Below are 12,654 nucleotides of genomic sequence, written 5' to 3' on the forward strand. Positions count from 1 at the left end.
GTAATCTTGTAGATTTGTACTTTTAAAAAAATCAACTGGTAGGCACTTGTGTAATCTGCTAATTTAACTGCCTAATGCCATGCTTTTATTTCTCATTGTAAATATGTTAAATTTTATTTATAAAATACGGAATCAATCCATTTGGGTTGGTGGTGTACAGAATGCACTTGCTATAATTGTTGAGTGCATTAATTATTGTGACTTCTTTCAAGTCTAAATGATTTAATAAACTTTTTATTTAAAAAAACAGTGGTTGCTTCTGTTGAAAACCTGCATTGTGCCTGCTGTAGGTGGCAGCCTCGTGCAGTTGGCATAGGGACAGGCTCTTGGTTTCTGTAACTGCCTTTGCTTTCCTGTCCTGTACTTGTCACAGTGCATGATGCAAAGATGTATGTGGTGCTTGGAAGTGAGATGGTGACAGGAGAAGGGAACTGAGTTGTCCTAAACCTCCGTTTAGGTGTGGATTATGGAGTCCTGGAGATAATCTCTCAAGTGCTATCAGTGGGATAACTCTTACACTATTAGAACAGTTTTTGCCTAAATGCATTTTTCTGGTTCTGCAGTAGTTTTCAGGCTTAGTTTTGAAGTTATAGTTCTTGAAATCAGTTTCTTAAAAAATTGGACTTCAACTACTTCAGCTCCTTTTGGGGATCACTGTACTGTGGTATGATACTGAGACTAGAATTAAGCCAGCTGACTACTTGTGGTGGAAGCCAAGAGGGGCATGCAAAATTTTTCATTGTTGTGTTTTCAACTGCTTCTGTCCTGCATGCTGGCTTGTCCAGTTGAAGCCAAAATGCTGTAGTGAGTATTTGGTCAAAACTAGGATTTTAATCAAGTTTTGCTGTGTCAAAACAAGGCTGTGTCCTCTTCCCTTGTATTTGCAAGTTTTCAATGTCAGTTATAAATGCACAGTTCAATGGCCGTGTTTAACTGGGTGAAGCTCTGGGCACTACCGTAGCTTCTCTGCTAGGTCAGTGAATACCAGTGGAGAGCAGAAGGTAAGGAATGAGCTTTTTACTCGGTGTACCTCTGTGCTGGATTTAAGTGGTTACATATTCCAGGGTCCCTCCATGCTTTGACCAAGAAAATCTTTTCCCTGACCAAAGCGTTTCTCTCTGAACTCAGGTCACAGAATGGTTTGGGTTTGAAGCGACCTTAAAGATCATCCAATTCCACCCCCCCTGCCATGGGCAGGGACATGTCCCACCAGCCCAGGTTCCCCAAAGCGCCATCCAGCCTGGCCTTGAGCACCTCCAGGGATGGGGCATCCACAGCTTCTCTGAGCAGCCCTTTAAGTGCCTCACCACCCTCATGGTAAAGAATTTCTTCCGTATATCTAACCTAAATCGCCCCTCTTCTGGTTTAAAACCATTCTGCTTTGTCCTATCAAAAAGTCCCTCCCCAGCTTTCTGGCAGCCCCCTTTAGGTCCTGGAGGGCCGCTGTAAGGTCTCCCCGGGGCCTTCTCTTCTCCTGGCTGAACAACCCCAACTCCCTCAGCCTGGGTAAGCCCTAAACCTCTATTTCAGAAGTAAGCAAACAAGCTGAACGCTGTGCATAGACCAGGCTTCAGACTGTATGAACAGTGTAATTAACTATACCTGGTCACATCTGTAATATGAACTGTGAGATGAGAGCTTCAGGGCTCAATCAGGACGAAATACCATCACAACTTGAGCTGTAGATCACTAGAATGTGCATACAGTAAGACAAAGTCACGTTATTCTACTGATTTCTTTTCCCCAGCATGAAGATTGGATTCATATTAGGAAATACTCATTAAAAAAATAATTACTCAGGAAAGAATGAGCTCCGTTAGCTACAACAAAATCCTCTTTGTTCATAAAACTGTGGAAGAGAAAGAAACACATCGTTGCTGTATGCCCCCAGCTGTAATATTTCAGCCCCTCCATCCCCTATTTTCCAGCCATGCACTTTTCCACGAGGATGTGCTCTTGCACTTTCTACACCACCACCTCCAGCGACCATCTCTGAGCCCCTACTGCTTGGGTTTGCCCTTCAGGACACCATTGGGCACCGGCACAGTGATGTTATATTCCAGGTCAGGAGCAGTCCTGGAAAAAGTGGCTATGGACACCATGTCCTCCCCGATGTCCACCTGCGACCTGGGCCTGCAAATGAGCAGCTTCTTCAGGGCCCGCTGGAAGTCCCTGTTGAGGAAGGCGTAGAGCATCGGGTTGATGGTGGAGTTGCAATACCCCAACCAAGTGATGACCTTGAAGGTGTCCACCAGGACCGTGCTAGCGGAATCGGTGCCCCGGGCAGCCAGCCAGACGTTCAGGACAAAATACGGCAGCCAGCAGAGCACGAAGACAGAAATGATGATGCTAATGGTCCGCGTGGCCTTGTTCTCCAGCTGCAGGTGGTTCTGCCGCTTGCTGTTGGGGTGGTAGTGGAGCTCCAGGGTCTGCGACATGATGCGGGTGGCCTTGAGCCGTGACGCTCGGTAGATGAAGAAGTACATGCTGCACATGACCATGAAGGGGACGAAAAACGCAAGAGCGGAGGCCACGATGGCGAAGATCCAGTTGGTGACGAAGACGCACTCAGTGCCCGCATCAAAATCCACCCCGGGGATCTCGTTCCAGCCTTGCATGACAGGAAGGAAGGAGATGAGGGAGGAGTACACCCAGACCGTGCAGGTCATCACAATGCATCTGCCGAAGGCAAGAGATGGGGAGGGGAGAGAGGGTCTGAGTTATTCTGAGTTGAGAACATCCAGTACAGCCCAATCCCCACGGTAACCCCTGTGGGATATCACCGCTCGGTATTCCCAACGGGCTTGGAGGAGGCACTGAGCAGGGAAAAAGCTGGGGTACAACACATCTGTACAGCAACAACTAATGACTGGGTGCTTGGATCCATGGCTTACAGAATTGGGGCTGGTGTAAGGGATGTTCAGAGCTGGCAGAAAAAAAACAGGAAGGAAGGTTTTATAGAGGATTTTTGTTAATATTTAAAACAACAGCATGGAGATTTTTCCAGTTGGTTCCAGTGTTAATATCCAGCCATTACCTTACCTGCTGAGGATCCTTCCTGAAGCATCCTCTCTGCCCACCCTCAGACAACCCTCCCCACCCTGCAGTCCTCATTTCAACGTTTCACATGAAACCTTGGCAGAGCAAAGTTCTGCAAAACTTTAAATGGTGCGAAGATCCTTGTGTTCTGATTTAGGGCAGAAAAAGCCAACGGCTCATTTGGTCCCTTTTCATTATAGGCCTTGGCCAAGTGAAAATTTGGAAGGACCCAGAATGAGAAGCAGCTACACTCACCTGCCACGGGACATCCTTCTGGAGTAGTGGTAGGGGGTCACCACGGAGCAGTATCTGTCCAGGCTGATAAAACACAGCGTGACGATGGACGCGGTGCAGAACATGACGTCGAAGGAGATCCAGACTTTGCAGAACAGCTTCCCGAACAGCCACATCCCCGTCACCTCGTAAATGATGCTGCGAGAGAAAACGGGCAGAGACCAAAGCTAGAGAGGCTGATTGAATGTATTTCGAGATTCCACTGAACAACCATTGTATTTTATTGGAGGTACTCCAGATGAGCATGCAGTGGACTGAAGCTCAGACACCAGATACTCACCCTCAAAATGTAATCCAAGGCATTAACCCTCAGGTGGGGCATGGCTGAAGAAAACCAAACCCAAGTTTCTTGCCTGCAGGTGCCTTGGTCAAGGTGCTTTGCTCCAAAAGCTCCCAAAATACACATCTGCACAGCCTTGTTTATCCCAGCTTTTTCCCATGCCATATGAAGCACAGCGTTTTATGAATCCTCCCCAGTTTTTAAGGTGTGGAAGATGCTGCCTCTGCCAAGAAGCTCGCTTTTCATCTGGTCTCATGCTTCAAAACTGAAGGATTTCAAGTCTTGGATTAAAAGAAGATATATATATATATCCTAGGATGAAGCCTGAGTGGCTTGTACATAGCTCACAAATGCCTCAGTGAGGGAAGCACAACAGCAAAAAGCAGACATTATGCCAAAACCATTCCCAACAAAGTCAGGGGGGCCTGTAAGAAGTGAGCAGTGAAGGAAGGAACATATGGCAGCTGTAGGAAGGCTGATGCGTGTTCCTACAGCACTCAATCAGCTGCAATTTGCTTCCCCTTTCTTTCAGCAGCTTTCTGTAACTCCTGGGGTGCTGCTGAAACAACCATTGTGTGTGAATTTGGTGTGGAAGGCTGAGTACCTACCTATTGCTGCAAAGCTTTAATTATCCTGTAACTTCACAGCTTTATGGCCAAGCAGAGGGAAAGCAGAGCTGCTGCAGGGCCCTTAGGTGGGCTCAGCTGCCTGGCAGGGGCAGAAAGAGCCAACTTGCTATCAGGAGCTAGAAGCCAACACCTGCTCCGCATTTAATTAGCCATCATTCATTAAAACCACTTGTAAAGGTTGTTTTAGAGCACAACAAGCAGGGTAAGTGCATTGCTGGAAGTGCTGTTGAAGGGCTCCAGCTGCGGGCAGCATTTTATGTGGGCTGCTGCTCACAAATCCCCCAGCAGAATCTGTCCCTGTGCCCTGGTGCCCTCTGCTTGCCTGAAAAGCTTGTGGTGTGAGCACCTTGGCTGTCCAGAGGCCAACAATGCTGCGGTCATGAACATCCCTGCACACAGATCCCGTACCTAACAGCCACCACCACGCTTCTCCTGGGACCCCCCTGGCCTAGCGATGCTCTCAGAGCACAAGGCAGGGGCCACCCACTCCATTTTCTCTGGTGCATGCAGCCTCTGAAGGCCCAGGAACACAGCAGGTTAAAAAGGATTAATAAAATCCCGAAGAAACACACCCCACGAGCAGAAATGAAGTCACCTCGGTGTTTCATTTTTGCTTGTGAAGCTCGAAACTCTCAGCTTGGAAACAGATGGGCTGGTTGGAGGATCTCAACAATGAGCTGAGCACAGCTGAGCTGCTCCTTCCAGCGAGCCAAGCCAAGAACAAAGCAGAAGTCCTGCTCCTACGATGTTTAATGCATCAGATGGCAACCACATTTTTCCTTCCTTTCTATCACAAAAACTCTCTTTGCTGAGCCAAACTGCCTCCTAGGGTCGTTTCTTTTCCTCCTCTTTGGCATGTGCTACCTACCACGTGCACCAAGGAGCAAACTGTGCTTCAGAAGAGCAGCATGGGCACGAAGCTGAGAAGCTGGGTAAGATGTGACCCAGACCTCACATCAGGAAACCTGCAACATTTGAGGGGTGCAGACCAGAAGCAGAGCTGCTGGCTGTCCTGCTCCAGCAGCAGTCGTGTTCCTCCACCACCCTCTTGCAGCATTTCCACCACCCCAGGGAGAAACCCCACCAGCAGCAGCACAAACCTCCCGGTGCAGACCCTAATTCCCACCGACTGCAGCAGGGTAGGAGCAGGTTCCAACCAAGCTGCAATAAAATTCCCCAGCACAGATATTTGCAGTGGGGAGGACAGGTGAGCACAGATGGATGACTCGAGAAGCAGAATTTAAAAATTTACACAGTTCAGAACTGAAGCTGGCAGTGGTACTGTTCGTAGGGCACCGCTAAGTGCTTTATTCCCACCTGACAGCATAAACCACTAGCTCGGTTTGTAAATTTGTTTTGGGAAAATACCTTTCAGTGCCAAACTCAGAAGCGTAGGCAGCCCCGTGAGAACGACAGCTCGAAAGGGGAAAATAGCCTTCAGCTCCTCTGTGGTGCTCCAAGAGCTCTAAACACAGCTCAGCCACCCACCTTACACAAACTTAGGGCCACTTTGCAGCACAAGACAGACAGACCCAGCACGAACATTGGTCTGGGGATTTGTTTCCCTAGGATCATCTAGACCAAAGTTGTAGCCAAGTGAAGGTCCTGATAATATACACCTCATGCAGGGAGAATCTGTTCTGAAGAGGCACTTAAATATAGAGAGAGCCTAAACTACCCTAGAAATAAAATCCTAAAATAAAAAAAAATGTAATTAAAACCCTTACTTTTACGCAAGGAGAGGGGAGATGGCCTTCGTCCCCATGCCAACGTGACAGACACCGATCTGCAATGGTAATAGGGGCGAAACAATTCCCCCACACGCAGTGAATCACATTTGATACCCTACTGCAGGCTGCACTGTTTCTGCTCATGCAGGCAAATGATTAATTTTGCGAGGCTGCCAGCCTTCCCCACGAGTTCCACCAGTGTGTCACCTTTGGAGCCAGAAGGAACAACCACAATCCTGTGTTTCATTCGAAGCTCAGGGGATCTTCTTACCTGAACGGCATGACCAGGCACGCTACGAGGAAGTCTGCCGTGGCCAAGGACATGATGAACATGTAGGTGACGGTCCGCAGCCTCTTTTCCACCACCGGGCAGATAAAGACCACTGTATTTCCCAGGAGCGTTACCAAGTCAATGAGGGTGAGTATTAACCCGATGACTACCTCCTGGAGGCCGATCCCTGCCCGGCTGCCACCTCCTTTCACAAAGGATGACGCAGCAGAGGAGAAATTAGAGAGCCAGGACTCGTTTTTGTCCATCAGCATCCTCCCACTGTTAAAATCTGGATGGCAGAGAAGGGGAAGCAAATTACAACTTCAACACGCGGTGAAGGGAAGCACAGAAGCCACGTTTGTGCTCCGTGGAAAATTTCACACACCCTGCTGCGTCTCTGCCATCACTGCCCCATGGTTATCAGTCCGTCGTGGTTATCAGCCCAGAAGTGTCTGAAACATGTCAGGATAAACGTGCGGTGCTGGGTGAAGTCCTTCACGGCACCTAAAAGCTCCCCTGTGGATGACAAGTGTGTTATCAGGGGAAGCAGATACAAGGGGAAAAATTTCAAACAAAAGCTCTGCGAGCGGAGAGAAGACAAGCAAGAAATTGAAATCCAGACCGAAAGCAGCTCTGCTAAATCCCCCTTAGCAGCACGCCATCCCCCCAGAATACATTCTCATTACATCTTTGCTGTCCACAGACCAGGTGAGGCTGCTTGCCCAGCCTGCTTTGAGGCTCCTGGACACCTCTACAGCTCTTCTAAGACTGTGATGGACCAAAACTACAAACAGTTTCCAAGAAGTAAAAGCGCCGTGGATTTATATGATGGTGTAACAATGTTCTCTGTTTTGTCCCTGACTCCTTTTCACTGCAATTCCTAATGTTGTTTGCTGCTTTTGATTGGCACTTAGCACCGAGCTGACCTTTCCACAATCCAAAGATCTCCTTTCCAAACAGTAATGGTCGGCTCAGAGCCTGCTGCTGCAGACACAAAGGTTGGGTGAGATCAGGAAATTAGATACCCCCCTTTTCATCATCCTCAAAGTCCATCACTTCACAGCTGAATTTCTTCTTCCATTTTAATGCTCAGTCACTGAGCCCCATTAAAGCTTTTTTTTTTTTCTTTTTTCTTTTTTTTCCTTTTCAGGGACTTGCTGCCTGGGACCCAAAGCTCTCCTGCCCCACCAGCACTGAGAACAAGCAGCTTTGCTGGGCATCGGGCCCCAGGCAGGTGCTGCTAAAAGGCTGCAGGATGTCTTAGCAATCACAAGGAAAATGAGCCTTGCGCAACATTTCACATCCTGATAGCACCACATACAAATAAAAAATATAAAATCCTACCTCCAGCTCTCCCATTATTAACAGAAGAGGAGAGCCTAGGGCATTTGCTCTAACAGTCCCTTTGAGGAGATCATCAAAATGGATGGGCTGCTGAGCACGGTTTGATTCTGATGCAGCCCCATTTTTTGGCAGAAAAGCTGTTCAGCCTGCTCTCCTCCTGATACCTCCACGCAGCCAGCATGGTGAAGATGATGGTTTCCCCACAACTCCAGGGCTGCTGCGGGTCTGGAAGCAGTCCTCTGGTGTCCACCTGAAGTTGGTCCCTAACCAGGTTAAGCACACAGCTATCCTTTTGTTCTCCTAGCAGAGCATGCAGCATTGAGATGGGCTCCCAAGGCATTAACAGGACAAATCAGCTTTGCTTCATTTCAAAACGTTCTCCTTTTTTCCCTCTGGCCTATGGCCTTGAATAATTATTGATGAGGATGCTGGGTTTGCTGTCTGAGGTTTTCAGATGTAACTCTGAAACAAAAGAGCTTAGAAGTTAGATCTTCCTTCTCCTGCGGGATGTGCTCATGGTTCAGGGCATGCAAGTGTTCCTCCAAAAAATTAAAGCAGATCGTCACCTACACACAGATGCTCTGGTACTGATCTGCGAGCACACACTGCTCTCAATCTTCAAGCAGAAGGGGAACAGAGCTCTTAGAGTCCACCTCTGCAAGCTCTCTGTGATACCCAAGTACCACCTTGGCCACCAGGATAGCCCCGGTTAGGTCTTTCCAAGCGGAAAACCAAAAGCAAGTTGCTTAATGCAGGATATATCTAGGAGCACAACACGATGATGCTCACAAGTAACAAACGTGTCCACACTCACAAAATATCAAAGAAACACTCTTGTATTATTTTCAGTTGTGACACCAGGACAGACTGAGCAGCTGGAAATCACACTTACCTGACCACCTACGCCACTTCTCCAACCACAAATATTCAGCAAAAAAAGAAGGGATGGTGGATGCTTGAAACTTCAGGTTTGGATTCAAGGTGCAGACAACAGGGTCCTGCTGCTGCGGGCTCCATTTCAAGCATCCCCACATAAAGCCCCTGGAAGTGCATCTGCAGCTCATCTGCTCTTTATGTTACAACCAAGCATCCTTTATTTATTTTTATATTTATTTATTTATTTTATTTTTGGGCAGACAGCAACTTATTTCTTTCTTCCTAAGACATGCTACTTACTGCTGAACCATCTGGAGCCTTGTTAATACAGGAAAGCAGGGGATGATACAATCTTAAAATCTCTGTGGAAATCCTTGGGACAAAGCGGGATGTGCCATCCTCCTAAGGGATATACTCTCACAAAGTATTGAAATAATAAGTACTTAAATTCTTGTATGAGCTGCAGCAGCTCATGTGGCTATGCTGCTGACATAGCACAGAGTCTTTAACATCTCTCTTTCAAGCTTTCCTGTAAGGAGCCCCCTAAAATCAGAGGGATAAATGTCCCACTGCACCATGCTATGCAATCAGCCCAGGAGGAATGGGGACCTCAGGTGCCTCAGAGTTTGTGTTGCTTCTATTTGGACATCCCAGTTATGCTTCCCTTAAAAAATTAATGGGACAGATTCTGTTCTCAGTCTGCCCGAGAGAAGTCTAGAAGCAACTCCATCATCTCAGCAACTTTCCTTGAATATACGGAAAGTCTGACCTAATTTATTCAGCAAAGAAATCCCAAGTAAAAGGTTAATTTCATTACTAACATGCATATTTTGATGGAAAGGGGGGAAAAACACTGCAATCTCAAAGCTGACTGCACTCTAAAATCTTACTGGAATTGTGAAAACGGGAAGTGCATTTGCTGCCACTCTGCTCCTCTGCTAAACTGAGTAAGAGCCAGCACAGGGCAACATGCAGCTACCCCAGGACCTCTGTGGGAGCTGAGACCACAGCAGGACAGCAGGGTGTTGTACAACAGTGTGTTAATAGCGAGTTACTGTGCAAGGCTGGTGATAAAGGAGGAGGAAAGTCCCTGTGGGTGCTCCCACCTGTAAAACATGCATTTGAAGAGACCACGCGAGCAAGTGTGCCTCTGTCTTGATTTTCCTTCTCTCTCTTCCTATTCCAGCTGAAGGGCAGCATTTCTCAGGCACAAACGATTTATTTCCATCCCCAAATCAGCGCAGGGAACCCCAGCTACCTCTCCAACACCTCACCAGACCTGCATCTGGCAGCCCACCAGAAGCAAGCATGATCCTTACCTTCAAACCTGGCCATTGCAGGCAGCCGGCTGGCTCAAAGCATCCCAGCAGCATCTCGGAGCAGCAGCAGGGTGCAGCTTGTAGGATGCCCCGGTCCCTTCCCACCAAGCATCCCCAGCCGGGCTGCGTGCGAGCATCGTCCCTGCTCCACTGCTGGGCGTCGAACCTGCATCATTAAATAGCACAGCCCGTTCCCGTTCGAGATCTCTCCCCCACAGAAGCAGCACACACTTTTTCTGCAGGAAAAGCGAGTCTGTAGCACTTCTCCGAGGAGCAGGCGCAGGCAGGAGCACGATCGTACGCTACAACTCAAGGCAAAGTTAAACCCACGATGCGAACGCAGGGAACTGATGAGCTGGGGTGCAGAACCCCAAATCTTGGGGTGCAAGCAGCAGCCTCCAGGGATGCAAATCCACAACCCGTAGGGGTGCAAAACCCTAAACCAGGGTGGCTGCAAACCTCCAAGCCTCAGGACGCAAATCCTCAATCCCTGGGGTGTAAAACCCCAAGCCCCCTTGTAGTAAATCCCATGCTACGGGGGGTGAATCCCTAATCCCTGGGGTGCAAATCCCATGCCATGGGGGCAAACCGCCAGCCCCTGGGGTGCAAATCCCCAACCCTCAGGATGCAAAACCCCAATCCCGGGATGCAAAACCCCAACCCCTGAGGTGCAAAACCCCAACCTCCATGAGGAGCCCCCAGCACCGAGCACTCCGGGCGGCGCCCGGGGGCACAGCCAACCCTTCATGGACGGTGCCAGGGGTGGTCAAATCCCCATATCCCATCCCTGGGGACCGTCGTCGGCTCTTACCGGCAGCAGCTGGAGCCTCAGCCCGGCTCCGGAGCCCGGGGCCGGGGCAGCCGCCCCGCCTCTCCCCGCCTCCCTCAGCCACCGCCCCGCGGGCCGGGCTCAGGGGCCGGGGCTGTCCCCCTCCGGGCCCAGCGGCCTTCAGGGCCGCCTCGCCTCGCCGTGGCACCTGCTGTGTGAAAATAAAGCAGTTTGGGTTTATATTTACCTCCCATGTGTAAAAAAAGTGCTTTCTGGGTGGCCGCGTTGGAGAAAAATAGCGGGTTTTGCCTGCGCTGTGTGGAGAGAGCGGGGTTTTTGGCCCCTGTTGTATAAAAAAAAAAGAGGGGTTTTGACCCTAGCTATTATAAAATAGCAGTTTTGGCCCCTGTTGTGGAAAAACTGCAGGGTTTGGGGATGTTTTGTTGTTTGGTTGGACTTTTTTTTTTGCTTCCTACCATGTAAAAATACAGGGTTTGGGCCCCTGATATGTAAAAATAGTACGGTTTTGCCCCTGCTGTGGAGTTTTTTGTCACCATTGTGTAAAAATATCAGGTTTTAGGGGGAGAATTGGGAGCGTTGGGAGGTGAGCCCACTTGCTTCCCTCAACTCACGTGAGGTGCCTGGAAGCTGGCAGCAGCCTGTGGAGGTGGCGTGTGCTCCTCAATGTGCTCCTCTGAGGGCTGGTCTTCTTCTCCCAGCTCAGATCTGGGCATGGAGCAGTGCCTAGTATCTCTCGGTCCCCTCATTCAGCTCCATGCTCCGGTAGAAAATGAACTTGTCAAGGAAAGGTTAAAAAATGAGATTCTTGGAGAGCCTGTGTGTCAGGAACGCAAGGCTGGTGTGTGTGCACCTCATCCATGGCTCCTGTCCTGAGCCAAGCCCCAAGTCTCACAGCCAGGCACACCAGCTCACCTTCACACTTGTTGACCACCACCAAAAGCTGACTCACCTCTCCCACCAATTTGATTATTAAGACCATGGCTTCACCTGTCACAGAGAACGTCCTTGAGAATTTTCTTAAAGAGTCTGGAGAGGAAACATCTTGAGCAGGGTTGGTGAAAACTGAAGAAACCCAGATGCACTGTCATCTCCCTAGCACAGCTCAGCTCTTGGGCTGGACATCGACCTTTCATGTTTCAAGCTTTTGCTTGACATTAGTAATCAAACTGGGATGGATGAGCAAATTTGGACACTTACCGTCCTATTTATTTCTTCAGAAACAGAAGATTACCCTTTAAAAGTAATAAAGTCTACTTTAAATGATGCCACTGCAGCAATGAAATAAAACAGGAAAGGAAAGAAAGAAATGCAAAAAAAAATCATATCGTACCCCAAACGCATCTCATCTCTGTATTTTTTTTAATGAGATTGGAAAAAATACTTTGTATAAAAGTGGAGAAATAAGACATACATGAATTAGAATATTTCATGATTGATTTCATTACCTTAATCAACAAAAATTTATGTGCATTTCTAAAAAGTCAGTTTTGACATCTATGGAAAATAATAATATTGCATTTAAAGTTATCTTTCAATTTTCCTTTTATTTCAAAATGGCTTTTAGAAAGCTTGAAATCCAAACAGAATAGTTTGTTTTAGGTCAAATATAACAATTTTCAAACATGGAGGGAAGTTGTAGGGTACGGTTTGCCAGCGAGCTCTTGAAGCTACATTCTGTCTTCCTGCCTCCTGCCGTCAGTGCCACTGAGCCAAGCTGGGGAAGACAGGCAAAGGGGAAGGAGTTGTAATAAAAACAATTTAAGGATTGAGGGTGTTATTAAAAAAAAAAAAAAAAAAAAAAAAAAAAAAAACATATACCAAACTGTTATTTATCCAGTGCTGACAACCAAACATCAACACATAGAACAATATTATATGTATCGTAGCATCATAGTATAGTTTGGGTTGGAAGGGACCTTAAAGATCATCTAGTTCCAACCCCCTGCCATGGGTATATATAATAAAGAAATAAGAAAACCCTTGTTTTTTAAAAGTAACAGCTGTATCTTTTTGACAGCCCCTTCCTAAAGTATGCTTTTTCTTCTTCTCAATGTCACTTGAATTTATAGTGCAAAAGCAGTT

The 12,654-nt window shown here is 47.8% G+C and overlaps 1 protein-coding gene across 4 annotated transcripts; it reads right to left on the reverse strand.

Annotated features, from left to right (window-relative positions):
* Nucleotides 1–1,812: 1,812 nt before the first annotated feature.
* LOC311436556 (histamine H2 receptor-like) lies at nt 1,813–10,659 on the reverse strand. 4 transcript variants are annotated; one of them, XM_084518821.1, is made up of 6 exons: nt 10,594–10,659; nt 9,783–9,948; nt 6,629–6,759; nt 6,244–6,532; nt 3,295–3,471; nt 1,813–2,679 (listed from the first exon to the last, which is right to left on the reverse strand). In XM_084518821.1, exons 3-6 carry the CDS (start codon nt 6,645–6,647, stop codon nt 2,001–2,003), a joined length of 1,164 nt encoding a protein of 387 aa, XP_084374947.1. In that variant the 5' UTR covers nt 6,648–6,759; nt 9,783–9,948; nt 10,594–10,659; the 3' UTR covers nt 1,813–2,000. The 4 variants fall into 4 exon arrangements, with proteins under 4 accessions (XP_084374947.1, XP_084374948.1, XP_084374950.1 ...); XM_084518822.1 differs by lacking the exon at nt 10,594–10,659 and adding an exon at nt 10,466–10,586; XM_084518824.1 differs by lacking the exons at nt 9,783–9,948; nt 10,594–10,659 and adding an exon at nt 7,588–8,480.
* Between the last annotated feature and the right edge of the window lie 1,995 nt (nt 10,660–12,654).

The sequence above is a fragment of the Aythya ferina genome (genome assembly GCF_964211825.1).
Source record: "Aythya ferina genome assembly, chromosome: 4".
Taxonomy (NCBI): domain Eukaryota; kingdom Metazoa; phylum Chordata; class Aves; order Anseriformes; family Anatidae; genus Aythya; species Aythya ferina.